This window comes from Myotis lucifugus, unplaced genomic scaffold (assembly GCF_000147115.1).
Source record: "Myotis lucifugus unplaced genomic scaffold, Myoluc2.0 scaffold_6, whole genome shotgun sequence".
Taxonomy (NCBI): domain Eukaryota; kingdom Metazoa; phylum Chordata; class Mammalia; order Chiroptera; family Vespertilionidae; genus Myotis; species Myotis lucifugus.
Window position 1 is genome coordinate 6,888,096 of NW_005871054.1, and position 27,161 is coordinate 6,915,256.

The 27,161-nt window shown below is 36.3% G+C and overlaps 2 protein-coding genes and 1 long non-coding RNA gene across 14 annotated transcripts in view; 2 read left to right on the forward strand and 1 right to left on the reverse strand.

Moving 5' to 3' along the window:
* Window positions 1-8,060, forward strand: part of PNPT1 (polyribonucleotide nucleotidyltransferase 1) — a 43,253-nt gene extending 35,193 nt beyond the window's left edge. For both annotated transcript variants that reach the window (XM_006083322.3, XM_006083323.3), the window contains exons 19-28: window positions 1,097-1,203; window positions 1,643-1,714; window positions 1,804-1,867; window positions 2,284-2,367; window positions 2,494-2,577; window positions 3,451-3,557; window positions 3,645-3,700; window positions 4,792-4,870; window positions 6,568-6,615; window positions 7,788-8,060. In XM_006083322.3, the coding sequence (XP_006083384.1) occupies window positions 1,097-1,203; window positions 1,643-1,714; window positions 1,804-1,867; window positions 2,284-2,367; window positions 2,494-2,577; window positions 3,451-3,557; window positions 3,645-3,700; window positions 4,792-4,870; window positions 6,568-6,615; window positions 7,788-7,946 (860 nt within the window). In that variant the 3' untranslated portion in view covers window positions 7,947-8,060. The remainder of the gene's footprint in view (window positions 1-1,096; window positions 1,204-1,642; window positions 1,715-1,803; window positions 1,868-2,283; window positions 2,368-2,493; window positions 2,578-3,450; window positions 3,558-3,644; window positions 3,701-4,791; window positions 4,871-6,567; window positions 6,616-7,787) is intronic.
* The window catches only part of LOC102441886, a 50,031-nt gene extending 34,958 nt beyond the window's left edge, over window positions 1-15,073 (reverse strand). Inside the window, exons 1-2 of the long non-coding RNA XR_002826971.1 lie at window positions 14,856-15,073; window positions 3,008-3,095 (exon numbers count right to left, since the gene is read on the reverse strand). This is a non-coding gene — a long non-coding RNA (uncharacterized LOC102441886). The remainder of the gene's footprint in view (window positions 1-3,007; window positions 3,096-14,855) is intronic.
* A 78-nt stretch (window positions 15,074-15,151) lies between these two features.
* PPP4R3B (protein phosphatase 4 regulatory subunit 3B) overlaps window positions 15,152-27,161 on the forward strand; it is a 48,230-nt gene continuing 36,220 nt past the window's right edge. For 3 of the 11 annotated variants that reach the window (XM_023746696.1, XM_023746707.1, XM_023746724.1), the window contains exons 1-3: window positions 15,323-15,683; window positions 17,028-17,083; window positions 26,576-26,674. In XM_023746696.1, the coding sequence (XP_023602464.1) occupies window positions 15,542-15,683; window positions 17,028-17,083; window positions 26,576-26,674 (297 nt within the window). In that variant the 5' untranslated portion in view covers window positions 15,323-15,541. Of the gene's footprint in view, window positions 15,684-17,027; window positions 17,084-26,575; window positions 26,675-27,161 lie in introns of all 11 variants that reach the window. The other 8 variants (XM_006083318.3, XM_023746718.1, XM_023746698.1 and 5 more) reach the window with 4 other exon arrangements.

A 27,161-nucleotide genomic window follows, 5' to 3' on the forward strand; every position in this document is an offset into this window, starting at 1 on the left:
GACTCTTAGGTACACTATAAAAAGAATGGTTTATAAGGATTTTGTAAGGGAAGAGGGCTGTGGAGAGTAGGAACCAGAGAAAGTCAAAATAAGCCATGCCATAGTAAACTAATATTTTGTTTTCAAAAATATTACTAGATTTGGAGTGAGGAAGGAGGGTACTGCTTATGCAGTGTATCTAAAGTTCAGCCTTTATGATCTTTGTATAAATAATGCAGAAATTGAAACTGGATGCTAGGTGCACATTTCATAACTGGTTGAAGGATGAGCAAAGGGGTTTTGTTAATCTGATGGGTTGGTAGGAGAAGGGTCTCAAGTGTAATACTTGAGGATGTGTCACCCTAAACCTTGTTCTTTTCACTATCTTTGTTCATGAGTTGACTAAGAACACAGGCCTACCAATAAAAAGGATACTGATAGAAACCAATGAATGCATAAGTAAATGCAACAGTAAATTGATGTCTGTCTCTCCTTCCCTCCTCCCCCCTCTAAAATCAATCAACAAAAAAAAGCGTTAAGATTACTATTATTAGAGAGAGCTTTGTGCTAAAAAGAATTATTACTTGTTAGAATTGTTTTTAAGGGGCTTTTATTGTACGTTTAAGAAAAATGAGGTAGTTAGATGACTTATTAAGATCTTTCCACCCAGTGTGGCTCAATTGGTTGAAAGATTGCTGGTTTGATTCCTGGTCAGGGCACATGCCCAGGTTTCAGGCTCAATCCCTGGTAGCGGGGGCATGCAGGAGGCAGCCAGTCATATTTCACTCTCACATAAATGTTTCTCTGTCTCTCCCTCCTTCTCCCTTCCTCTCTCTCTCAAAAATCAATTTGAAAATCTTAAAAAAAAAAGGAAGGGGGGCGGGGCGGGGTCTGTAACCAGAACCCAGAAGGAGTCAGATACCAAAGGACACAGCCAGGTAGGGTGACCTCACAAGGAGGGAAATTTTTTTTAAAAAAAAGACCTTTCCAAATTAGTTTCAGTGACTGTCAATTTAGAATACCATCCACTTACATTAAAATAAATGTCAAGAGAATGATAAATGTATGTGTTAGGCTGATGTATATATCACACAGAAGTTCTTTCTCTCAATTACAGGGGTTCCTATTTCATCTGCTGTTGCGGGTGTTGCAGTAGGATTGGTGACCAAAAACAATCCTGATAAAGATGAAATAGAAGATTATCGTTTGCTAACAGATATTCTGGCAAGTATATTCACATTTTCCAATACTTAATGGTAAAGATTATACATACTTTACAAGCATCTTTGCTTAAAAGAATGCTAGGACTCAAGAAATAGAGGTCCTTGTTCTTGATTTCCTCCTCTACATTTTCTCCTTGTTTTTTATAGGATGTGAGTTAAAAATATATATTACATATAAATATCCATAGTTTAGCTCACTTTAGGATAATCATAAATTAATCCTTATGCTTTTAGGGAAAAACATGATCTAAAATAGTGATTTTTCAGATGAAATATTTGTAACTTGAAAGTCACAAATTGGAAGCAGTTAAAATATGTGTGTCATCTTAGAGGACACAGTTTACTATATCTAAAGCTATTTTTTAAAATTTCTCTACAATAACAATGAGTGAATTTTGTTTGTATTTAAAACTAAATCATAATTTCTTAAATTCCTTAAGGGAATTGAAGATTACAATGGTGACATGGATTTCAAAATAGCCGGCACTAATAAGGGAATAACTGCATTACAGGTATTTTTAAACCCATTTTGTTTCATTTTTATAATATTTAATAATGTCGTGAATCAGTATTTATATAATATTTGGCTTTTCCTTATTAGGCTGATATTAAATTACCTGGAATACCATTAAAAATTGTAATGGAGGCCATTCAGCAAGCCTCAGGTAAGCCAAGCCAGTGTGCCTCATTCTCCTTTCATCATTATCTACTTTGTTAATGGAACTCTAATTCCCAGTAGGCTTATTATAAAAAATAGGCTTATTAGAAAGCATTGCTTTAGAAAATGAAATTTCATGTAACACCCTCGATCAAGAAGTATTAAGTTATTAGACACATAACTAACCACCAAAGTGGGAGGCCACTAAAAATTCAAATTTTTCAAATTAAGTAACTTTCTAAGATAATAATAATAGAGAAGGAAATACAAGTAGAATTGTCAAGGTAACAAATGTGAAGAGCTTTTATTATTAAGCTAAAAAATTTGAATTTTATGCCATAAAAACTAAGACAACTGCTGCTATAACTTATCATATTTAGTTTATGTAGTTATTATTTTTATTATGTTTTTAATCTCTCCTAGTGGCAAAGAAGGAGATACTACAGATTATGAACAAAGTTATTTCAAAGCCTCGGGCATCTAGAAAAGAAAATGGACCTGTTATAGGTAATAAAATTATTACTGGTTTCATGATAAGATAAATGTTAATATTATAAAAACTCTTAAGTAACCAGGACATGTTTTAGATTCATATATGTATTTATTTATATTTTTGTCTATACTACATTTCAGAAACTGTTCAGGTTCCATTATCAAAACGAGCAAAATTTGTTGGACCAGGTGGATATAATTTAAAAAAACTTCAGGCTGAAACAGGTAAGTGTTATATGAAGTTTGGGTTTTTTATGTAATGCTAGGCCATGTAAGTTTGTCACTTCATTTCTATTGCGTTGCTCTAAAAATATATGTTTGGTAAATGAGAGGAAGGCCAAAAGAAAAGAATATAACATAGATATGGCTTTACTGTAAGTTTTCTGTATGCCTATTAATAAATTAGCAAATGATCATCCTTAACTGTCTTCAAGAAGGATGACCTAGAATTCCTAGTTTTTTTGCAACAATTTAAAATCAAGCATTTAGAAAAATGTTGAGTTTTTCACTTTCGAGTTCTGCTTTAATTTTCTCTTACAATTACTTCTGCCGTTTTTCACATAGCGTTACTCTTATTTTTAAAGAGTAAGTGTAGGAATAGTAAGCTTTAATTTGTTTTTTTCTGAAAGCAAACTTTGGGTTACCTAGTACTTACCAGCTTTGAGATTATTGAAGGAGAGTGAGGAGAGTCATTAAGATTGAGAAACTGACATGATTTCTTCCCTTATCCACTGTTCACCACTCTAAAGGATAAAAGGGAGAGAGAAGAAAAGTTGAAGAAAGAATTCTACTATCGTCTTTACTCATAATTAAGAGAGCAAAACTAAAATCTCCAAAATTAGAACTTGCATGCTTTATCCCACCAGATTATGAGCTACAAGAAAGAGGGGATATTGGCTAGCACCATCTGGATACATACCAGAGATGCAGGGTGTATTTGTTGGTAAATAAATCCCTTCATTCCTAAAGCATTGATTAAACATAGCACAACCCTGCCCAGCTACTTCCAGGTCACTTTCCTCCACTCACATCTTTTCAAACTAATCTCCACTGGAATGAGCAAGTTAACTTTAATATGTTAAATTATCTTTTTAAAAGGTGTAACCATTAGTCAGGTAGATGAAGAAACATTTTCTATATTTGCACCAATACCCAGTGCTATGCATGAAGCAAGAGACTACATTATGGAAATCTGCAAAGATGATGTAAGTATGGATCTTATAACAGTTATTTTTCTCTACTTTTTGTTGCTGTTTTCTTAATGAATCTTACGGCTTATTTTGCACTTACAGCAAGAGCAGCAATTGGAATTTGGAGCAGTATATACCGCAACAATAACTGAAATCAGGTAATACCAAGTAATATGTTTTATTGTTTTTTTTAATAAGATTTATATTATAAGCTTCATATATGTTTGCTTTATTTATTTAGAAGTTATGTTTAGACTATATGTCAGTTACCATATAATCATTAATTATTTTAAGGTATAAATTTATTTTCTACATCAGTTTGTAGATTTTCAGTAACATGGTTCTGTAATTACAAATTATAATAATAGATTCTTTTAACTGAATAGTTTAACCAAATTTCCTATCTTTTTAATTTTCCCAATAAATAGTTAACAAACCCAAAATAGACTATTAGCAATATTTAGTTTTTCTTTCCTTTTGCTTTTTCTCTCTTTGGTATTTTCTTGTTGGTCTTAAGTACTATTTATTGCCTATGTAGTACATTTTATTTTTACTAGATAAAAAGATTGATTTTAAGGATCAGAAAATCCTTTTCTACGAAAAAAATAAATTATCAGATGTAGCATGAATGTTCAAAGCAATTTGAAATGAATAATAAAAGGCAATGGGATAATGTAATATTAAAGGTGAGAACTACGAAATGGAATGGCTGATTTTAGATTATAGAAAATAAGAAATTTTTAAATAAAATAAGTATACCAGTTATCTAACCTCCTTCCTTAAATCACTGTGTAATAAGTTGATGGTAATTCTTAAAATATTTAATGTCATTTCAAAATTTTTTGGAAAATTTAAGAGAAATACAGAAAAAGAATATATATATATATATATATATATATATATATTCTAAAGGCTTTTCACTGCATGATTTTCTGTTATCTTTTCTCTGTCCTTTGATACATAGTATTTAAATATTTAAATAGGGTATATTTTTAATTGAAAAAAGTATCCCTTTTAGACAATCATACTTCTTATAGTTATAAAAACATGTACTGAAACCTTAAACTTATACAATGTTATGTGTCAGTTATATCTCAATAAAACTGGAGAAAAAAAGAAAGAAAAAACATGTACTGGAGGGATTTTTGTTTTTTTATTTTGTTCTCTTAGGAAAACATAATCACAGTTTGATTATCAATGGATACATAGATACTTAATGTTTTAACCAGGCCTATTTCCTTTTTTGTAGAGACAGTGGAGTAATGGTTAAACTATATCCAAATATGACTGCAGTACTACTTCATAACTCACAACTTGATCAACGAAAGGTAAAAAAAAAAAAAGACATTTTATTTTTCAAACTGCCTTAAAATAATCATAGTGAAATTTACTGGGCTGGTGAGAACTGTACACTCTGTCTACTACTGGCCTAATATAGAAAACCAAAACTGATAGAAATGCTGCTGACAAAAGGTTTTACATTATTTATCACAGATATTTGTTTCTCCTTCCATGACGGAATAGAAACGGCTCTTGAAAGTTTTGGGGTGAAATAACATCTAGAGTTAACACAAAGCAATTACTTAAAATAGCAGTAACCCTGTTTTCCCAATTTTCTTGACCAACCAATCAAGGCAAGATAATTCTTAGGATATTTTTAAATTTACTTAATATTTGTTATAGTTCATAGGCAGAATATGAAAATACTCAAGAAAACAATGGGACGGAGAGCAGAGGAATAATAGGAGTATCTATTTTTTCATATATTAAAGCATAAAGCTATAGAGAACAAAACAGTGTATTACTGACCCTGAAATAGATGATGCATAAAACAGAAATAAACCCAGTTATGGACAGGGGACTACTCAAGGAAGAATCAGAGATTATTCAATAAATCGTATTGTTACAGCTGGTTATCATAAAGAAGGATCTCTACTCTTAATACCAAAATCCCATCTGGATCAAGGAGCTAAATGTAAACAAAAAATTGGGGCATGGAAGGCTGTTGAGAGAGGACTAGAATATTTTAATCTTCTGCCTGGGTAAATATTTCTCAGCACGGTATCAAAGCCAAAATGTAAATAAATTAATAATACTGTATCTCATTATATTGCAAAATTACAATAAGATTGAAAGACAAACAACAACTTAAAGAAAAAATGCTTGTAACATATGACAAAGATTTCATATATAAAGATCTTGTATAGGTCAGTAAGAAAGATGAATATCAATAGGAAAATGAGCAAAGAATATGACAGACCAATCATTTTTTAATGCCAACCAAGATATTCAAAGTTATCATTTTTCAATTTTATGATAGTTGAAAATTCCCAGTATAGAAAAGAATGTGGAAAAGAAATAGACATTCTCATACAGTGCTGATAGTAATATAAATTGGAGCCAACTTTTTGGAAAGTATTTGGTAATATATATGAGTACCTTTGGACCTAAGAGTTCTACCTAGGTCTTTGTTCTAAGAGGATAATTAGAGTAGATGAATACATAATCATTTCAACACTGCAGTTAATTTTTTGTCAACTTTTTATTTTGGAAAATACACTGAAACCCATATCGCTTTCACCTATATTTATCAATTAGCATTTGCAACCCTGGAATTTTAAAACAAAGTAAGTGACCATATATAGGGGATTGGTTATACAAATTACATCATTCAGTACTCAACTGTAATGTTTCATTTATTGATATGAAAAGACGTCTTCAACACATTGAATGAAACAACAAGCTCAGAAAGGTCCATTTTAACAAATGCAATACAAACACTAAATAGGGAAACATTTGAAGAGATACTCATTGGAGTGTTAGCAATAATTTATCTACAAGTAGAAGGGTTTTAGATGCTTTTTACTATCATCTGAATACTTATGTATTATTTTAAATCTTTATAATTGTGATTTTATAATCAGAAAAACCAATAAAGCTATTTTCCACTTGGGGAAAAATGGGTATTTCCATAGATATTAAGTAATTAAAATGACAACTAATAGTTTAACATGTTCTCTTTCAGATTCAGCATCCCACTGCCTTAGGATTAGAAGTTGGCCAAGAAATTCAGGTACTTGTATTCAACCCTTTAGCCTAGAATTGTAAATTGTACTTAAAGTTTCAATTATTGTTTCAAAAAGTAAGCTGAAAGAATCAAATCAACATTTGTTGTTCCACTTATTTATGCATGCACTGGTCGCTTCTTGTATGTCCCGACTGGAGATTGAACCCACAACCGTGGTGTTTCAGGAAGGACACTCTAACCAGGGCAATGTTTGTGATTTGTATTATTTATCTGCTGTGCTTCTTTTTTAACCTTAGGGTTGCTTAAATAGACTCATTAAGGATTTAAGACAATTCATTCCCTCGAGGAGTTTATAGTTTACAGTTTAGTTAGAATAATAGTTCCATTTAGAGCTTTTAAAATTACACGAACAGGTCAGTGATGGCCATGCAGAGTCAGTGATTTAGTGACAGGACAATAGAACCCTGATAACTCTGTTAAGGATCTTGAATGTCATATTTAAAGAGTTGGGACTCTAATACACTGCTTGAGGATAAAAGTTTTTGAGTTTGATAAAAGCCATATTGTTCAGTTCCAGAATTGATAACAAAATTGGCCTTTTTTAATAGTCCTTTTGGAGTTGATGAAAGAACTTATTGCCAGTCTGAGTTTCTTGGGCCACACCACCTTTTGTTCCAGCTATACCTAATACCCACGATCTGAGTAACTATGGCTTCTAATTTATTCCCAGTCTGTAAACCCATTGTTCAAGTAGCCTCTAGGGAAAGATGAGAACTAAGACATAATATCTCTGTATAAGACTTTTCTTTTAACATCATAAGGGATTTTAAATACTGCCACAGTTCCCCCTGACTTTCATTGTCTAAGATCAAGCCAAATAATCTCCAGTGTGATAGTCCTTTGAGCAGTAGTCTGAGTGACCTACGTGTAATCCTGTATAGTTTGTAGCACAATTAGGCTCAAAAGCCCTTGTAGAATCATTTATCATGACTTTCACTTGATTTCTGGTGTAGGGACCTGCCCTGGAGAGAATAAGAAGGCACAAATTAATCTAACAGAAGATTATAATTAGGCAAATAATACCCCGTCTCTTTTCCTTTGTTATAATCACTGCTTAACCAAATTATATTTATTAGAATATACCCTCACTTAGCACTGAGCTATGGTTTCAGTAAACAAGGAAAAACTTTAAAAGTAAATTTGTTTCTTTAACACAGGTCAAATATTTTGGACGTGATCCAGCTGATGGAAGAATGAGGCTTTCTCGCAAAGTGCTGCAGTCACCAGCCACAACTGTTGTCAAAACTCTACATGACAAAAGCAGTATTGTAATGGAAGAATCTGTTTCACAGTCATCTTCTAATTCTTCCCCATGATATATTTTTTTAAAGAGAATTAATTCTAGAGTAATAATCTGTAGAGCAAAATTTCAATATTACCTTCTAATGTATAGATTTATATATACTATAAATATATTCTAATGATTTATATTAAAATGCTCATTTACATGTGCCATTTTTTACTTCAAGCGTTACCTAGCGCCCTGGCCAGTTTGGCTCAGTGGATAGAGCATCGACCTGTGGACTGAAGGGTCCCGGGTTCGATTCTGGTCAAGGGCACATGCCCCGGGGTTGCGGGGCTGAATCCCCAGTGGGGGGGGGGGGGGTGCAGGAGGCAGCAGATCCATGATTCCCTGTCATCATTGATGTTTCTATCTCTCTCTACCTCTTCCTTCCTCTCTGAAATCAATAAAGAAATATATTTAAAAAAAAAAAAGTTACCTATCCCTGGTCAGGTGGCTCAGTTGCTTTAAGTGTCATCCCATACACACCAGAAAGTAGCGGGTTTGGTTCTGGTCAGAGCACAAACCCAGGTTGCTGGTTCGATCCCCGGTCAGGCACGAGCAGGAGGCAACGCATGTTTCTCTCTCTCTCCCCCTTCCTCTTTCTAGAAATCAATCTTTTTAAAAAGTAAACCATTCATACATATATGCCGGAAACCAATTCCAGCATGTACAGCAGGGCTGCATCTGGGAATGGCTAAAGGCATTTCCCCAAACCTAAATAGGCTACATTAAATTGATTCTTGGCTGCCAGACAGTTAAAGGGCATCTTAATCTACATGTTATTGCATCCTAATGGCCAAACACCTGAACAGCCATAGGCTAATTCTTCCATTCTGACAATGGACTCTGTACTAAACCCTGACCCTTTGAAGGGTATATCTCTGCCTCACCTCAGGACAAGTTGTGTTAATAGAAAGCATGGGGTCCTGGGGACGGGGAGAACCTAAGGCCTTAGACTTAAGACCTTAGAACTTAGCTCCTTTAGCTAAGCTCCTCTGACCCCCAAAAATGCCTTTCAAAATTATATCTCGTCTCTGGACTCTTTATTAGTCTCTGGATTCCTATTTAATCTACGCACAGCCTTCTCCAGATTCCTGAACCCTTCTTGATGCTGGGACAAGAATCCCGGCACATATATCTTAGAAAAGATTACTAACCTTTCCTGTAATTCTGAAATATCTGAAAAACTTATAAATAATAGATTATATTTGCTACTATCATGGATCTCTTCCTACATATTTACTCTTGGTCATCTTGTGGCTCACCTCCTTGCCCAACTTGACTTGCCTACAATTATTTTACAAACTAGAACTTGCCATAGTCAAAGCTCATACCTATTTCCTTTGTACAGTTACCAAATATAATGAGGAATTGAGGGAGTTACTTTGAGCTGTTTTTAATGATATACTGCCCTTCTAATTGGCTGCAAAACCATAAACAGTGGAGTAAATATTATAAATGGGAATCTAACTAGAATGAGGCAGTACATTTTTCAAATTTAGGAAATATAGAAAAGCATTTACTCATCAAATAGAGGTCATATTTTGATTGTGTATGCATGGATGTTCTTGGTATAAGAGATGGAGGAATCATGATTTTCAGTTAATGCTTCAAACAGATACAGAGGCTGTTGATATAATTATTAGTAACAACAGATGGAAGGGCAGTAGTGAACTTAGCAGTTAGAACCTAAATAAACAGAGAAGAAAAGAGAAAAAATTATATCCACAAAAAATCAGAAAGGATCAGGGCTGAGAATTTGAGGGCATGGTGAAAGTCTTATGGAGAGGAGCTAAATGCCCACACAGACAAGACATACACTCATTCACCCCCTTGTAACACTGCCACTACCACCTCAGGAGTCAGATTTATTTTCTGAAATAGGAGAGACCTTTGACTTGGGGACACTGTCACAGTAGAGGGTTGTAAGTGGGGATTAAGTGAAAGCCTGAATACCAAAGAGTTGGATCTCTAACCTCCTTCTTCTGCCTTTACCCAGGCTGGATATGGAGGGATATCTGGAAACTACATTCTCTCAGAGAAAAGACTTCTAAAAACATTTGGAAAGGAGTGAAAGAGAGCTATGATTGAACAAGAAAATCACCCCAGAGAAGGCCAACACTCTATAGCCTTGCTCCTGACAGTAGAATCAGGGTTTAGTAGGGGCCAAATCCTGAAGAGCTTTGCATGCCATCCTAAAGAACTTTATCCTACAAGAAATAAAAAGATTAAAAGACATTAATATCAAATTTCTTCACAGAGACCACTCAGTGGTTAAGTCTAGAATTGGTTACAAGTTTTAAACTGCACAGGTCCACTTAATACAGGCATTTTTCAATAAATACTGTGAATGTATTTTCAGAATATTTTCTTTAGCTTACTTTATTATAAGAATACTAGAAGCCCGTTGCACAAAGATTCGTGCAATAGGCCTTCCTTCCCCTGGCTGCTGGCACCGGTTTTCCTCCGGCACCCAGGACCCAGGCCTTTGGTCCAGCCGCAGCGGAGAAGCCAAGCCTCTTCAGTCTTCAGTCTTCACTCCGGCCGGAGCCTTCAGTCTTCGCTTTGGCCTGCGTATGCAAATTAACTGCCATCTTTGTTGGGTTAATTTGCATAGTCGCTCTGATTGGTTGGTGGGCATAGCAGTGTGACACCAATTTGCATGTTTCTCTTTTATTAGTGTAGATAGTAAATAAAACATAACATACAAAATCCATTAATCGACTGATTATTATTGATAAGGCTTCCGGTTGTTAAAACTCTTCAAAACCGAAAGTAATCCTGAAAGAGTTTATTGAGCCATGTTAGCCAGAGAAAGGACCAGGGCCTAGGGCAGTGATGGCGAACCTATGACATGCGTGTCAGAGCTGACACAAGAACTCATTTTTTTGGTTGATTTTTCTTTGTTAAATGGCATTTAAATATATAAAATAAATATCAAAAGTATAAGTCTTTTACTATGGTTGCAAATATCAAAAAATTTCTATGTGACATGGCACCAGAGTTAAGTTAGGGTTTTTCAAAATGCTGACACGCCAAGCTCAAAAGGTTCACCATCACTGGCCTAGGGTGTGCAGTCTAAACCTCCAGCAGCAGGGCTCGATGGAGTAGACAAGTCTTATATAAAGAGTTTGGGGAAGATGTAAGTTGTTTTGAATGAATTTACACTGCCTATAGATAAGACCGGGTGGGAAAAGGCGAAATGGGGAAAGTTCTTGGATAGGTGAATAGTCCCTAAGGAAGAACTACTTGTTGCTTTATGGATTGGTTGTGGGCAATGGTCCAGAAAGTTCATGAGTAAGCAGGATGCAATGTGGTCTGGAGGTCGGCTATTTTTTTTAGATTGATCACCTTCAGGAAAAAATGAGTGAATATATAGCAAAAAACTTTCATAAACGTTATTTCATTAAAAAAAAAAGAAAGCTTCACATTTCAAGGACATGAGTCAATGAGATTGAGAATCCAGTTTATCCTGTAGAGATTAACAATATATATTTTTTAAATCCTCAAGAATTTTTTTTTAAAGTGTAATGTGTCCTCAAGGGACATTTGGTAATGATGGGAGATCATTTTGGTACTCACAGCTGGAGGAGGGGGTACAGTACTACTGTCATCTGGTGAGTAGAAGTCAGGGATGCAGTTAAATATCCTGTAATGCACAGGATGACCTCTCACAACAAAGAATTATCCAGCCCAAAATATCAGTGGTGCCAAGGTTTAAAAAACCTGCTCTAGGAATTTAATTTACAAATGTATTGGCACACATGAAATAACTTCCGTACAGTCATTTCTGTTTGAAATACAAACTATTGAAATGACACACATATACATAAACAGATGGTTTAAATACACTAAGGTTAATTTGTGCAACAGTGCATGTTATATTCCATTAATCGTGTTTTTTAAAAAGTGGTAGATGTACTATAGTAAATATATAAACACTAGAGACCCCATGCACGGATTTGTGCACCAGTGGGGGCCCAAAACTGGCTCTCCAACATCCCCCAAGAGGTCCAGGATTGCAAGAGGGTACAGGCCAGGATGAGGGACCCCACCGGTGCACGATCGGGCCTAGGGAGGGCCACGGGAGGTTGGCCAGCCAGGAGGGCTCCAGGGCGTGTCTGGCCCTTCTCGCTCAGTCACGATAGGCCAGACCCCAACAGCAAGCTAAGCTACCAGTCAGAGTGTCTGCCCCCTGGTGGTCAGTGCACATCATAGCGACAGGTCGACCGGTCGACTGTCTGCCCCCTGGTGGTCAGTGCATGTCATAGCGAGTGATTGAGCGGCCTTAGCATATCACTAACATATTACGCTTAGATTGGTTGAACGGACGACCGGACACTTAGCATATCAGGCTTTTATTGTATAAGATTATATATAAATTATATAAATATATCTGTCCTTGGAGTGGAACTTTGATGACTGAAGAAAAGAACCTTTGCTGGGAAAAACACATTGTTTCAGTGCAATATTACCCTCAGACCCACGTAACCACTGGGCCCTGTTCTGGCTCTCTATCCATGCTTCTCCCCCTGGGGTGATTAAGTCCATGGAACCAAGGGATGTGTCCACCCCAAAGGCCAAGCCTGCTTCCAAGGTCTACACAGTCCTCTTCCCAAGTTCTATCTTCCTGAAGAGTAGCCAAGGGGGAGATTGACTATATTCAGGAAGTGTAGACAGAGCTTGGGCAATAGGCTGGTGTATCCTCTGTGTGCAACTAAGGACTGTCAAACTGCAGGACAGAGCTGAGGTGTGAGAAGAGAAGGAAGGCAGACTATACGGGCCCAGAGGGAGACTCTGGAACTTAAGGAAATCAAGAATTCTAGATTTGACTCTGGCTTCCAGGTCATTATGAAAATATATTTGTCAAAGTATACCAAAGGTTGGAGAAAATATATTTCAACAGTTAGCTTGATTTAAAACTTACAAATATTTAGACTTATGGTATACGGTCTTCCATTTGTATACTTGCCCTGGCCTTGCAAATGTCCATCTCTACAAATGTTAGGTGGGCCTACTGCAGTAGGTGAGAGTGAATCCCTCTGACCCACTGCAGTACTTGTACTTGAGGATCTAGTAAGGCATAGGGATGAGTCCTAGGGGTTTAATCTGCTCCTTTATTTCTCAGTCACCAGATCTCAGGGGCTATAGCAGAAAAGAAATTCTGAAGAGAAGATGGGAGAGTTGCTTTGAAACATAACTTCAAAACTCTCCAATAGATTTGCAACTCATTCAAAGTAAAATCCAAGGCCCTTCAAAATATCCCCTGTCCCAATTCCAACCTTATTTTTCACCATTTTCCCCCTTTTCTGCACCACTTCAGTCACACTGGTTTCCTTGCTATCCCACTCACTTCTTCAACATGCAACAGCCATAAGGCCTTTGTACTTGCTTCCAGGTTCCTGGATCTCTCTCTCTTGCCCTGGGGGAAAGTTTGGCCCAATTGCCCCTTCCTCAGAGGACTTCCTGAATAAACAAGAAGTCCCAAATTCACTCTCTAACCTTTTTGTTACTCTATTTTTGGTCATAATGTTTATCAGTACCTGGCATATATTTGTTTGTCTTCTTATACTAGAATATAAGCTCCAAGAAAAGAGCTTTTTCTATTTTATTCACCAATGTCTACTGTATAGCATATGCTCAACAAATATTTATTGAATGACTGAATAAATTCAGAAAATGATTCATATTATTTCCCAATTTTGCCCAGAGGCTATTAACCTCTTAACACATAAAGTGACTTCTGTATAGTTCTCATTCCTTTGACATATATAAGTTTATATGTTATTTTAGGCCAGTAACACATTATCACTTTGTTTGCCCTATCCCCTCAGCCTTGAACACCTTTGCAAACTAAACTCCCACTCAGGGATCCTCCAACATCAGGCTCAAAGTTATCTATGTGAAGCTTGCTCTGACCCACGACAGAAATGTTTTCTCGGAGTTCAAAATGCCTTTTTTCCATATCAATCATAGCAATGAATGGGTTCCGAGGTCCTCTTTAAATTTAAAAAACAACCCTGTGTATTCAGATTTTGATAGTAGGATTTATTTTTTATCAGGCGCCTGCTCTGTGTAAAACACTGTCTCTCGTTTTAAAGTACCGCGGAAGGGTGTCCACACAGAGGAGCTAGTCAAAACAAAAGCACGTTTTGACAAGACCATTAAGTAATGACTACAATTCCCAGAATGCCCTGCAGGGTCAACACGTGCATCTCGCCTGCCTGATTTTCACCTTTCAAACTAATGGATTGCAGAGAACTGACGGCGGAACAAGCCGAAACTGTCTTAAAGAAGGAATAAAAGGATTCTACCAAGAACGAACTGGGATTAAAATAAACAACTGCGCAGTGCACGTCTTGTCGCCACCAATGTTTGACAACTAACGTGAATTGCCCCGGGAATTCCTCCTCCGCTTATTCAGTGCACAAGACACCCCGATACGTAGCGCAAGAAATGCCCACAAGAGACACTTTTTTAAAACGCCAAAACAATGCTCTTGGATGTGTTAGAAAGGGGGCTCTCAACCAGTTCCTTAAACTTATCTTACTAGTAAGGCTCATTTTCTGAGGTTACACCACCATAAGGGGTCTGTATTTTCATGAAGCGGAAAGTATGCTTCCCAATGGCCAGCTACCAAAGTTAACGGCGAAACGCTTTGGCGGGAAATAGGAAAATGTCAACACTTTTTTCTTTTTTCGGTACGATGTTATAATCCTCAGGAGATGCAGAGAACAAACACTTCCTGAGGAGATGCTTAATTGTAACAGACTCCAATCTGGTTTTCAGATTGCCTGAAAATACTCCGCGTTCCTACATTTTCACAGAAAGAAGTTTCAACTATTTTCCTCCCAGAGCTGACAGAGGGAGCTTCCACTACGGAGTGCGAGCACATCTCCTTCCTTTTTGCTCAGGGTTAGTCCCGTCCAAGGATGCGTACCTCCCATGTTTGTTTTGCTTTTCCTCGGAGATGGGTCGCACGACTCGTCACACGCCGGGTGCAAAACAGGCGAAGCGAGACCAAGACTCAGTCCTCCCCGCCTACTCAGAAAGTCTCGCGTCACCAGCAGGGGGCGAGGATATCGCGAGAACCACTACCTCGGCCGAGATCGCGCGCCAGCAGGCGTGGCCAAGAAAGGAAGAACGCGCACTCAGGCCCGCCCACCTCGGTTCAGCACCCCGCCTCGCGAGAACGCCGAGTGCTGCTGGCCCTGGAAGCGCGAGCAGAAGCTGAGCGGCGGTGCGTTGGCCTCGTCGGCCGCCGTAGCCCCTGCTAGGACAGCCCGTGCGAGCCTGCTGGAGGAGGAAGAGAAAGGCAGAGAATCGGGTTACAAGATGGCGGATGTGTAGTGCTTACCGCGGCGGCGGCGGGAGAGCGAGCGAGCTCTGGGGGGCAAAGGGAGGGGAGGGTGGGTGTGTGTGTGGGTGCAGTGAGAGGTACCGGGGCTCCGGCCGAGAGGTCCCGGTGGCTCTTGTTGCCCCTTTCCGCGGCTGAACCTTGAGAGCCATGGTGAACTTGGGCCTCTCCGGAGCCGCCGCCGCCGCCGCTACCGTTTCTCAAGAGTGAGGGGCGAGGACGAGGGGGACGTGGAGGCGGCGTCTGGACCGGTGGGGACAGCGGCCACGATGTCGGACACGCGGCGGCGAGTGAAGGTCTATACCCTGAATGAAGACCGGCAATGGGACGACCGAGGCACCGGGCACGTCTCGTCCACTTACGTGGAGGAGCTCAAGGGGATGTCGCTGCTGGTTCGGGCGGAGTCCGACGGTAAGGTTTTTGGGACGGTAGGCTGGGGGGGGGGGGGTGCTCTCCGGTTAGGCACACGCCTGCGGGGGAGGCCGGAGGCGGGGTGCTGGGACTGCCGCCTGGGACACAGAGCCTGGGTTTTGTTTCCGCACTTCTGTCCGGTAAAAACAAACGACTTTGTCCGGATTCACCCTCAGTCCGACGCCTGTGCGCTGTTCCCCCGCCTCCTGTCCCGGTTAAGGACTTGACCCCTTCCTCTCCGGTCTCTGCTTTTGGAGAGAGGAGAGGGCAGGAAGCTCACGGGGTGTTGATCGCTCCTCGTTGGGGAGCCCCTGCTCCCTCCTGTCTCCGTTGTTATCTAGTCTGTGTCTGATACCAAAGGTTCAGCGGAACTTTCCTTTCCGAGTCTTTGTTCTTGAGCGGATGTTCCCACCGAGCCCCCCGTTGCCACAGTCGGCAGGTGCTGGGGGAAACCTGAAGGCACCTGTGAAAGCCGGGGTCACGGCCGGCTGTGGCCACGGTGCACGCGCGCGAGCACAGACGCCTCCCGGCGGGGTCCCTGCGGGCGGCCTCGGGGGGGTGTCTGTGGATTCTTGCCCCCCCCCCTCAACCAGTCGGGGCGCCAAAGCAGACAGTGCACACGTTATTCGTGGACTTATTTATTTATTGTATACGAGTCCTGGGGCAAGGGTTCCTAAATCATGAAATGTACGGTCGTAGTTAAAACGCCTTTCTCGTTGTAATCTGGAACTATGTGCAGACAGTGGGAGCATAAACTACCTTAGATTGCTTCGTGATGTATTTTGTACGCTTGTACGTTTCCTTTAAAAATAGTCATGGGCGTTTATGTCTACATGCAGTGTCCTTTTTGTTCTTAAGGAGAAAAGGAGAAAAGCAGTTCTGTAATTTGTGTATTTGTTGTGGTCCTTTGTAATTTGTTTTATTTTGTTAAACTGGAAATGCAATAAAATAACTGTTAAAAAAGAGTTTGGCTTCAAGTGGTCATTTAGACCTTAAAATTTCATTTCAATAAAACTTTAATAGTCATCAAGTCTCCTTATAGTCTTTTATTTATTTGTTTATTTAAATTCGTTATTGTTTTAAAGTATTACATCCTTATATTCTTGGTCTGAATGTTTATCTTAGGTGGATCCCCCCCCCCATTTAAGGGTTTCTTGGAATAGGATGATATGTTCTAAATTAAATATGAAGTTCGGATCTGGAGAGAAAAATGTGAATACTTCAGATATCTAGCTGAGTGAAGGGAACATGCAATGATTTTTTTTTTTAATGTGGACTCTGATTTTTTATTCAGGTTTTATAAATTGAAACTTATACATGTTATTATTTTTTTTTATCTTTCAGGATCACTACTCTTGGAATCAAAGATAAATCCAAACACTGCATATCAGAAACAACAGGCAAGTAGTTGTTTATCTTTAATTTGAAAGACTTCATCTGTGATCAAGGAAGTATTAATCTGACAAAGATGGGAAAGCTTTCCTGACAAGAAAAAAAATGTTTGGTAAACAAAGTAACAGACCATATATATTTCCCTTACAGGTTAAAAGTTTCAAACTGAAAAGTGAAAGTTTATGTACTGGAAATAACTTATTATCTTTGAATTGAGCCACTGTTAGTTTATATGAGAATACAATGTATTCATTAGTCTTATTTAACTTACAGGTAGCTAGGTCTCTGCTATACCCTGTTGTACACTAAGCCTTTTATTCTCAACCACATTTAAAGGAAGTGGCATACAAGAAAATTCGAAGGGGTACTCTCTAAAGCAAGGAAAGCCTGTTTGTGGTGTGAAATTAGATCCTCTAACTCAAGCAAAGGTAGAGTTTTGAAGTAGAAGCATTGAAATCCTGTTCTTTAATTGTATTTTTTAATATAATAATCAGTGATTCTTTACAAAAGTGTACATTGTCAATTATATAATGTTTTCTGTTAATATTTATTGTCTTATTTGGGAAAAGAAAGCCTGTGTTGTGTTTTAGCATACCAAATTATTTATTCTGGAAATGGCAGCGGTGATTCAACTTTTTCTTTATTCTGTGAATGTTTTTATTTTCATTATGAAAGATTTCAAAATTGAAAAGTATAGAGAATAATACAATGAGTTTCTGTGTAACACCACCAGATTGAACAATGTTAACATACCATATTTGTTTCAAATCTTTTTGTAATTTTCAACTTTGTGGGTAGAGTTAAAGCCCCCTTTGTACCCATCTCATTCTATCCATTCTCTATCTTCCCTGTAGGTAACCACTATTCTGAAGTTGATGTGTATTATTTCTGTACATGCTTTTATACCTTTTCTGCATATGTATGTATCCATGAATAATATGTAGTCTTTTGTGTGTTTTTAAACTGATACAATTGACCTCGTACTCTTACATGTATTCTGCAACTTTCATTTTTCACTCAACGTTATTTTGGAGATTTGTTCATGTTAATAATGTAGATCTAGTTGTGTGTTTTTTAAAAATGAAAAGCCACTGTACAGTATTCTGATGTATATACCTATTGTTAGACATTTGGATTATTTTCAGTTTTATTTTTGTGTGTGTGGTATGTAAAGTGAATATGGCAGAGATTTTTGAAGGAAAAGATAAATTATGTTAACATATTTACATCATCGATGCCTACTTTCTTTAAGGCCAATGAAAATTTCAATACCCAGAAACAAATACTTCCTGTTGGAAGAATGAAACTATGTCTGTTGCATAATGCATAATTAGTAAAAGTCTTACTGTTAAACAATTGTTTTGTGTATGCAATATATTCTTCATCAGTTCTTTGAAATATTTTTTAGTTTTCAATATTTATTTAAACTAAATGATTTAGGGGGTTTTTTTCCTCTACTTAGAAAATATTATGTGTCCTTCCTAATGGAGAATCAAATTAAACATTTGTCCTGTTTTGAACACTTGAAGATGTTTCCTATACCTTAGACATTTTAAGGTATAGCACATTAAATTAAATTTAATTTCTAAGTCAGCAAGACAGATGGTTTCTCTCCCTTTGCCCTGAATTTTGCCAGATAGCCACTTACGAGATTTTTTGTTTGCTTGCTTGTTTGTGGGGAAAGAAATACTAAAATTTTGTGAATTTTTTTTCCCTATCTGTATGAATATAAAATTCTCAGGAACTGTGGTTTTACATGTGACTCCCTACAAACTAGTTATAATATGGATTCTTCTCAGATTGTTTTCAAGATCTTTTGGCTATTGTTAACTATTGGAAAGAACACATTATGGCAGAGGTTGGTATATAAAATAGTCCCCCCAGCATTAGTCCAAAAATACACAGTGGTATTTAGAAACTTTGGGACATGGTTTTGTTTGTAATGTTACGCCACTAGAAAATTAAAGTGTTGGAGGGAAAAAAATCTTAATTAAAAAAAAATTGTGCTATTAGGAAAATGTTTTCTGTAATTAATCAACATTCAAATAATACACTACTGGACTATATATTTTTTTTCTAATTGAGGTACTTTTACTAAAAACATTAAAGTTTAAGAAAACTCTTTGGCAATAATAATATGGAAAAGCTTGAATGTAAGAATGATAAACCTGTGTAAATGGGGTCACTTGTTTTACTTTATTTTTGTTTAAATTGAATGCACTTTTCTAATATAAATCCAAGAGCCATTTAGGGGTTATGTTAAACTTTGAACGATTTTTCATATTTTCATCAAAATCTTGTTCCATTTGCACTTTTTACCAAGTTACACAAATTGGGATTTCTGAACACATTGCTATTTTTCTAAGTTCTACCTTTTGTAGAATGTCATTTAAGTTATTCAGTAAATTAGTCTAGAAATTATTTATTTCCAAATGTTTATATGAAGTATATTGATCATTGGTGGATTTTAATTTTAAAAAACTACTGAATGAATGAGACATCCATAGTTTATAGGATATTTTACAATATTTAAAATACATTGAATAAATTCAGAGAGGAATATTCTTTTTTTAACATAGTTCTAAAATGAGCTAAGTAATTAATTGTGTGTTCAAAATAAGTTAGAGTTTAGTTGAATGTCAGATACTCAATATCAGTAGGCTATCATGATTCACATTTTTCTTCCATACTGTGGACAATACTGAAGTAGTAAATGGGAAGAAGATACACTTACCTGAAAGGAGCCAATACACACATTGGAAAGGGAAGAGAATTACCATACAGCTTATTTTAAATGGGTAATAAAGTGCCTGATGCATATGCGAACAATTTTTTTTAAGTTATGTAGACTCAGCCCTGCTCGTCTTGAAAGTGTCATTGAGATATGTACCTCTTCTATATAGCACAATTTGTGTTCATTGGGTTTAGGAAAGAAGTATAAGGAAGTTCTTATCCTTGGTTTTATTGGGAGACAAGACCTAACAGGTGAAACAATTACAGAATGATAATAAAATAGCTGATAAAGTGTTTTAACTCCGTTGAAAGATGATGAAAGAATTTCACAGATACAGCAACTAAGGCACAGAAAAGCTAAGTTTAATGACTATACAGTAGGTATATGCCAACACAAAATATTATGAAAAGCAACTTGTATTCCACAGTATTGGGCAGTAGAAAATTAGAAGGAAGAGATTGACTTCGGCCAGAATTATTAAGAAAAACTTCACTCTGGTTGGTGGTACAGTATCTGCTACAGGAACTGTGATAGAGAAGGAAATAGTACACCTAATACAAAAGGTATTAAGGCTATTTGCAGCCTAGGTTTCTTATTTGAGAGCTTGGTTTGCTAAACAAAAGGGACCCATTATAGGTTCTTGAGTAGGGACCCAACATGAAGAAAGTGATACTGTGTTTCGGAAGGGGTATGGCAAAGTCATGAATAATGAATTGGGATGTGGAGGGAAACAGCTTTAGGTAGCAAGACCTTTTACAATAATTCAGATTTAAAAAAATGAAAGTCTGTTTCAGTGTAGTAAATGGAATGGGAAAGGAGGAGAATTCCACTATATTTTCAAGAAAGTGCTGGAAGATTTGGTGAATGGTTATATATGAAAGAAAAGGAATCAAAAGTTACTGGTAGTGTTTTTGAATCTTGGAACCAGGAAAATGATGGTTCCCCCCAAAAACTGGGAAGTTGAGAAGAAAGCAGGTTTAATCATTTGGTTAGAGGCTTATTTTAAATGGATAATATATTCACATTATAACACATTAAGTGTCCAATCAGTCACCGGTGACTGACACTATACTTAACGTCCGGAAGACAAAACAGGCTGGGCGCTTATTGTGTTAAAAACTAGAGGCCCAATGCATGAAATTCATGCAAGAGTAGGCCTTCCCCGGCTGCCGGGCACCAGCTTCCTCTGGCACCCAGGATCCAGGCTCCCCTCACAGCCCCGGCTTTGTCCGGAAGGACATAAGGTCTAATTAGCATATTATACTTTTATTATTATAGATTAGGACAGTATTTGGTAAAACCTCCCATCCTGGACTCCATCCATACAGTTTCCCTTGCTAGAAGCTACCAGTGTTACCATTTTCTTGTATATCTTCCTAGAGGTTTTATACATATGTAAAAAAATATGTATAGTCACAGATACTTCTTTTATTGACATACATGTAGCATGCCATAAACTGTTCAGTGCCTTGCTTTTTTATTTTAATTTAAGCTTTAAAATGATTGTAGAATAAATGGAAAGGTCTTATAAAGAACACCCAGGACTAGAAATACAGTAAGAGTTTGTTGTAGGAGATTCTAATTTGAGAATCATTAAATGATATTTTTAGCTGCAAGAGGGGACCACCTTTGCAAGAGCATAGAATAGAATAAAGCTTAAGACTGAGCTTTGCTGAATTGTCCACATTAATTTATTCATCCAGTAATACTTGGGTGAGTGATGTTTATGGGTTGGTCACTATCTTTAGTTTGGTTTTTTTAAAGTCCATTTAAACATTTCTGACAGTTTTCATTCGAGGAATGACATGATCCAAAATAGTAACATTAATCTGTGGAATGGAAGAGGGCCAATAACTGGGATTGGATATTAGTTGAGAGATCGCAGCATAGTCAAAGCAAAAGATAATGTTGAGTCAGGTTAGCGGTGATGGCAGTGGAGATGGAAAGAGATGGATGGATTTGAAACATGTATTGGAGGTAGAATTGACAGGGCATACTGCTGGTTTCGGTGTTTGATCATCAGGAAGAAGGAAGATTCAGTAAAAGAAGATTAAGCAATTGGAAAAAGTAGAGAATCAGGAAAATGTCTTCAAACCAAAGAAGAACAGAATTTTGGTAAGGAAAGGACAATCATTCATTCAGCAAATGGCTGTTCCATATCCTGCAAAAGAAAGATTGCAAATATTCTAGGTTTTGGTTAGTAGAATGTCCGTTGAGATGAAGGTATGGATGAAAATGATCATATATTTATTGTACCTAGCTCTTAATTGGAAAAAAAAATAAAACAAAATTAAGGGTATTAGGGTTTAGCCTGAGAGTCATTATGGGGAATGAACTAATGAGTATACAAGGGAGAATGAGATTTCTATAATTTTGAATGATGCTTTAAATGACAGCATGAATTTGTAATGAGTAGAATCCACTCTGTACTTCGAATTATACATCAGTTGCATGAGTAGAGGATGTGAATAATTAGCTTTGGAGGATTGAGTAAGGTGATACGTAGAGTTGTGTTCTGGGTGTTGGTTTGGAGTGGGGCCAAGGAGGAATCGGAATCAGATGGAGACAGATTTTTCTTATTTATGTGTTTAGGGAGATGCCTAGATAAACAATGCCACAGGGGAGAAGCTTGGGAAGCAAAGTTGTTAAGAATTTTATGGGGTTTTTTAGAATTTGATCATATTTATCATGTGGCATAGTAATAGGAATGTGGGTTTAATTTTATTTCTAGTTGTGTGATTTTGAGCAAATTTTCTCTGAATCTCATCTTTTAGAGATACTACCTACATTGTAGAATAGCTATGAATTAATGTATGAAAAACGCTTTAGCACAGTACCTGACACATAAGTTCAGTGAGAGAACTATATTCATAATAATATAGTAAGCCCAATGTAGGCAGCATTTTCCTCTCTTCAGTGGAAATAAGATCAGAGGTGAAATACTTCAATGAAAGTCACAGAAATAGTGGACCGTGAAACTTGGAGTTGGGTCCTAATTCTAGTTGAGGATTATTCTACTTGTATTCATATATATCACTGATTTGGGAAAGATAAGCTATTACTACTGTTTATAAGTAGTGTCATCATGTCTGTCTTGGCCTATATGTTTTACCATACTATATTTTAAAAATGCATCCTAGAGGAACTAGGTTAACTATTAGGAACTACTAGAGAGTTAGATGCTACATTATCTGGATAAACTCGTTTTCATACTTTTAAATTGATTTTGAATCTACAAATTAAATTCTGTAAACCTGATATTTATATTTCCCTTTTTAAAAATTCCTTTTGGAAAACTTCAGCTCTCTCTATATTGAATTTTGTCAGAATTAATAGGGTTGGTCTAGCAACTGTGGTGTTTCAGACATTTCATGACTCTGGATTTATTCATGTTAATGAAGTGGATCAGTACTGGAGAAGTAAACTTAAACAGACAATCCATTGGTTTGTAAGATCCTTTTAAATGTGTCTTTGTGAATATGATATTAAAAACTGGAGACTCTACCCAAAAGAGATGTGATACAGTTTTAAAGTATCATTTAGACTCTGGATTAAGAACCTCTGATTTCAACAATATATGGTCAATAATGTGTATTAATATATAAGATTGAAAATGACATTTTCTTATAATAGTACTACATTGTAAAAACCTGATTTGGTAAAGATTAAATTGTCAAGTTTCTCTAGCTCATGTCTTATTATAGTACATATCCTGGGCTTGGGTGGGAATAAAACATGGAAAATAATCACCTTATTTTTTTTTAAAGGATGAGACCAAATATAACTTTTCTATTCTCCCTGAAAGCTTATTTTAAATCTGATTTCCACAGGGATATAGTGGTGATTAAATGTTTTAGTTAATAGAGGAGGAAAAACTCTAAGCTTCTCTTGGTTTAAACAGAGGCATTAATAATGTCCCAAAGATATGAGTACCACACAAATGAGCAAAAAATATATCACAAAGCACAATGGTAAAAAGCAGACCTTACTATGAAAAATTGTACTTGGCTCTATCTAGACTTTTTGGATAGGCTGACACTTCTCATTCTGTTTTATATATTCTTGTGCCAACTCTGTACTCACATAGGAGCTTTTACACTAACCGATGGAATAAACAATTCTAAGAAGTGCTTCTTCCCAGTAATTTTTTCAACTGCAACAACAGTGTAGAGAAGGGACAGAAGGAAGAATAGAGTTTTGTCACCCATTTGGAGTAGATACTAGAACTGAAAGGTGCCTACTCCGATGGCACTTCCCTATCCTCGGTTTATCAACTAGAGATACACTAAGGTCAGGTTCTCAAATTTGACCTATCCAAAGAATTACCTCGGACCCTAGTTAAAAATAAGGGTTCTTGGGCTTCGCTCCAGATCTGCCCCCTAAGAAGAGGCATTTCCCAAAGTCAATCCTTTCTGCATTGAAAAAAGGATTCTCAATATAAATCCCATTTAGTTTTAGGGATTTTGACTGGCTTAGGGGGAAAAGTTTCCATTAGGAATGGGAAGGAAAGAACAAAAGAAAATGATTAAGAGGAGGATTTGGGTAACCTTAATTCAGACTTTGCTGCTTACCTGGACTTCCTCTTAGAAGGTAGATTGGAACCAAAATTGAAAAGGCTTTGGTGCCTGGAATAAAGGTTTTGGATTTCGTTCTCTCCAAAGTGGAATGCATAGATTGAAGCACTAGAATTTGAGAAGAAACCCGTTTTCAGAAATTGTTTTGCTAAATATTTAATATAAGGTCACATGGTCAAGAGTCAAAAACAGATACGGTATTCTGAAAGAAGAGTAACATTTCCATGAAAAGAGTTCTTCACCTATTGTGAATTATTGTAGCCTATCTGTGCAGATAACTGTTTACAGGTATTTTTCAATTTAAACTAACCTGTAATCCTAACAAAAGAAACAAGTGCCTTAAAAATGGTTGGTAACAATAATGTAAGTGCAAGTGAACAAGGTAATAATTAAACTGACATTTATACTCCTAGTGTAATTGTTCAGTCAAAAAGAAACAATGATAACATAGATCTTACAAGAAGTTACCCATTCCAAAAATTCAGAATTATTAAAACAGTGATGTTAAATATGAATTTGTGTCTACTGTCATTTGTGAGTATACTGTGCCCTAAATGTATACTGCATCTTAAAATGTTAATAATGGTAGAGAGAAATTATAATTCAGACATTTAAAAGTATTATTTATTTTATCTTTATGTAAACCTTTCTATTTCTATTTTAGTGTATGTTTTTAAAAGTATTGCTATACTAATATTATGTTCCTGTATATAATATAAGTAATTTGAGCACAGGTAAAGATGTTTTGGAGACCACTGTTCAGGAAGCTGTTTTGAAGAGGGATCTAAGACAACTCAGGGACTGAGGAAAGTACATAGACCCTGAGCAGGTGTCTTAGTGCTTTAACCTAACTAACACTGTTTTTGTCTTTTATTTTTTTAACATGGAGATTTTTAGTAAATTTTGTTTGTTAAAAGAGTTTTGCTGGGTTTGTTTAAAAAAAAAAAAAAGGTTTCAAAACCTCTCCTGTAGATGGGGGGAGCCACTGAGAGTTTTTAAATAAAAGTGTGACCTGATAAAATTTTATAATCTGGTGGCAAATTTCCCTTCCAAGAAGCATAGCTAGGCAGAAGCTAGAAAACTGATTTCCACCTGTTCTTTTTACCTGATCACACAGCAAAATGGATAGTCATCTGAGGCCTGGATTAATTAAAGCATTTTTTTTTTTATTTACTGGTTAGAACTACCAGAATATTGAAAAATTTTTATTTTGAAGACTTTGTCTTTATTAATCTGGGACTCACTTTCGATTTTATATTTTTTAGTACAAGGTCAGATGAACAACTATTAAATACGGTGTTTTTGTAGATTATATTTTTGCTAATTAGGGTATAAATTCAAATATTCATATTTTGAAAATTACAGTTTTAGCCATATTAAACTTTCATTATGTATCCTAAAAGAATTTTCATTTTATTTGAGTGTTGCAGTGATTTTAGTGTTTAAACATGTATGTGCGTTTTAGTTTAAACCCAGACCTTAGTTTTTAATAAAGGGGTTGACAACTTTTTCCTAAATGCATAACTAACCTTTTGGTGGGGATATAATTAAGGGCATTCTGGGAAAGTACTTACCTGAACCGGTGGTTCTTAATTTTTCTACAACCTAAGCTGCTGAACTAGGTGCTATTGGTAGTACAGATAAAGCAAGTTTTCTTCATTTCACCTTCATTTTATATTTCTTAATATTCTGAAGGCTTTTCCAGATGTTTTTAAAAAACAAAAATAGAAAGGGTTAAACCTTAAGATATTTTTAGCTATTAGCCTATTTACAACCAGTTGACAACTGGCTTAAGGAAAAAATAAACTTGTAGGTGGTTGGTGAGTGGAACAGCTGACTTTCTGGAAACAATAGAAAGTAGATGATTAGAATATCTACTTACAGTTTAGCCAAGAATGGCTAGACTTTCCATTAAACATTTCTTGGTAACATGAGCCAGAGCCTGCTAACCTGTTTTAGACTTTTTTGTTTTACAATATTGCTCAATGTCAGTTTTAGTGACAAAGCTACTATGTCATTGCCAGTATATTACTAAAGTTTCAATGGGTAACAAAATAGTTATATGATGTCAATCAAGTGTCCATTAATTGCACTTATGAGAGGGCATTTTTCATTGCTGTGCTGTTTTCTGTCTTTTTTATATTTTGTTTCTTTTCAAGTGTGATGATTTAGAAGTCTTTGTTTTTAAACAGGATACATTAATCGTTTGGTCAGAAGCTGAAAACTATGATCTGGCTCTAAGTTTTCAGGAAAAAGCTGGCTGTGATGAGATCTGGGAAAAAATTTGTCAGGTAAGGGTCTTTGAATAATATTTAACTTAACATTTATATGCTTTCTTGAATTTTTTTTTCTTTTTACCTAGAAGATGTATATGTGGAGAGGTAATGTCTTCATGTGAGATTTTGGTAACCTAATCTAGAAATTTCTTCTATATTTTACAGCAAAATTTTTTACTTAAAATTTTTTTTAGTTATCATAATTTTGTTTATCACTTCAGATTTTAATACCCGGTAAAATGTCAAGATCTTTCAACAACAAACAAAAAGTTAAATATTTATGTTCTAAAGCTTTAAGATTTTATATATTTCATCACCCATTTGCCTAATGTTCATGAATACTGTGTACCAGAGACTAATGATCGAAAGTGCTCACAGCTTCAACTTGTGAAGAACTTACATGATATAGGATAAATGGTAACTCTCAGATAACTGGAATTTTTTTAAATAAAGTTTTTATTTTAAAAGATTCAGATTTACAGAAAATATGAGCAGAAAGTAG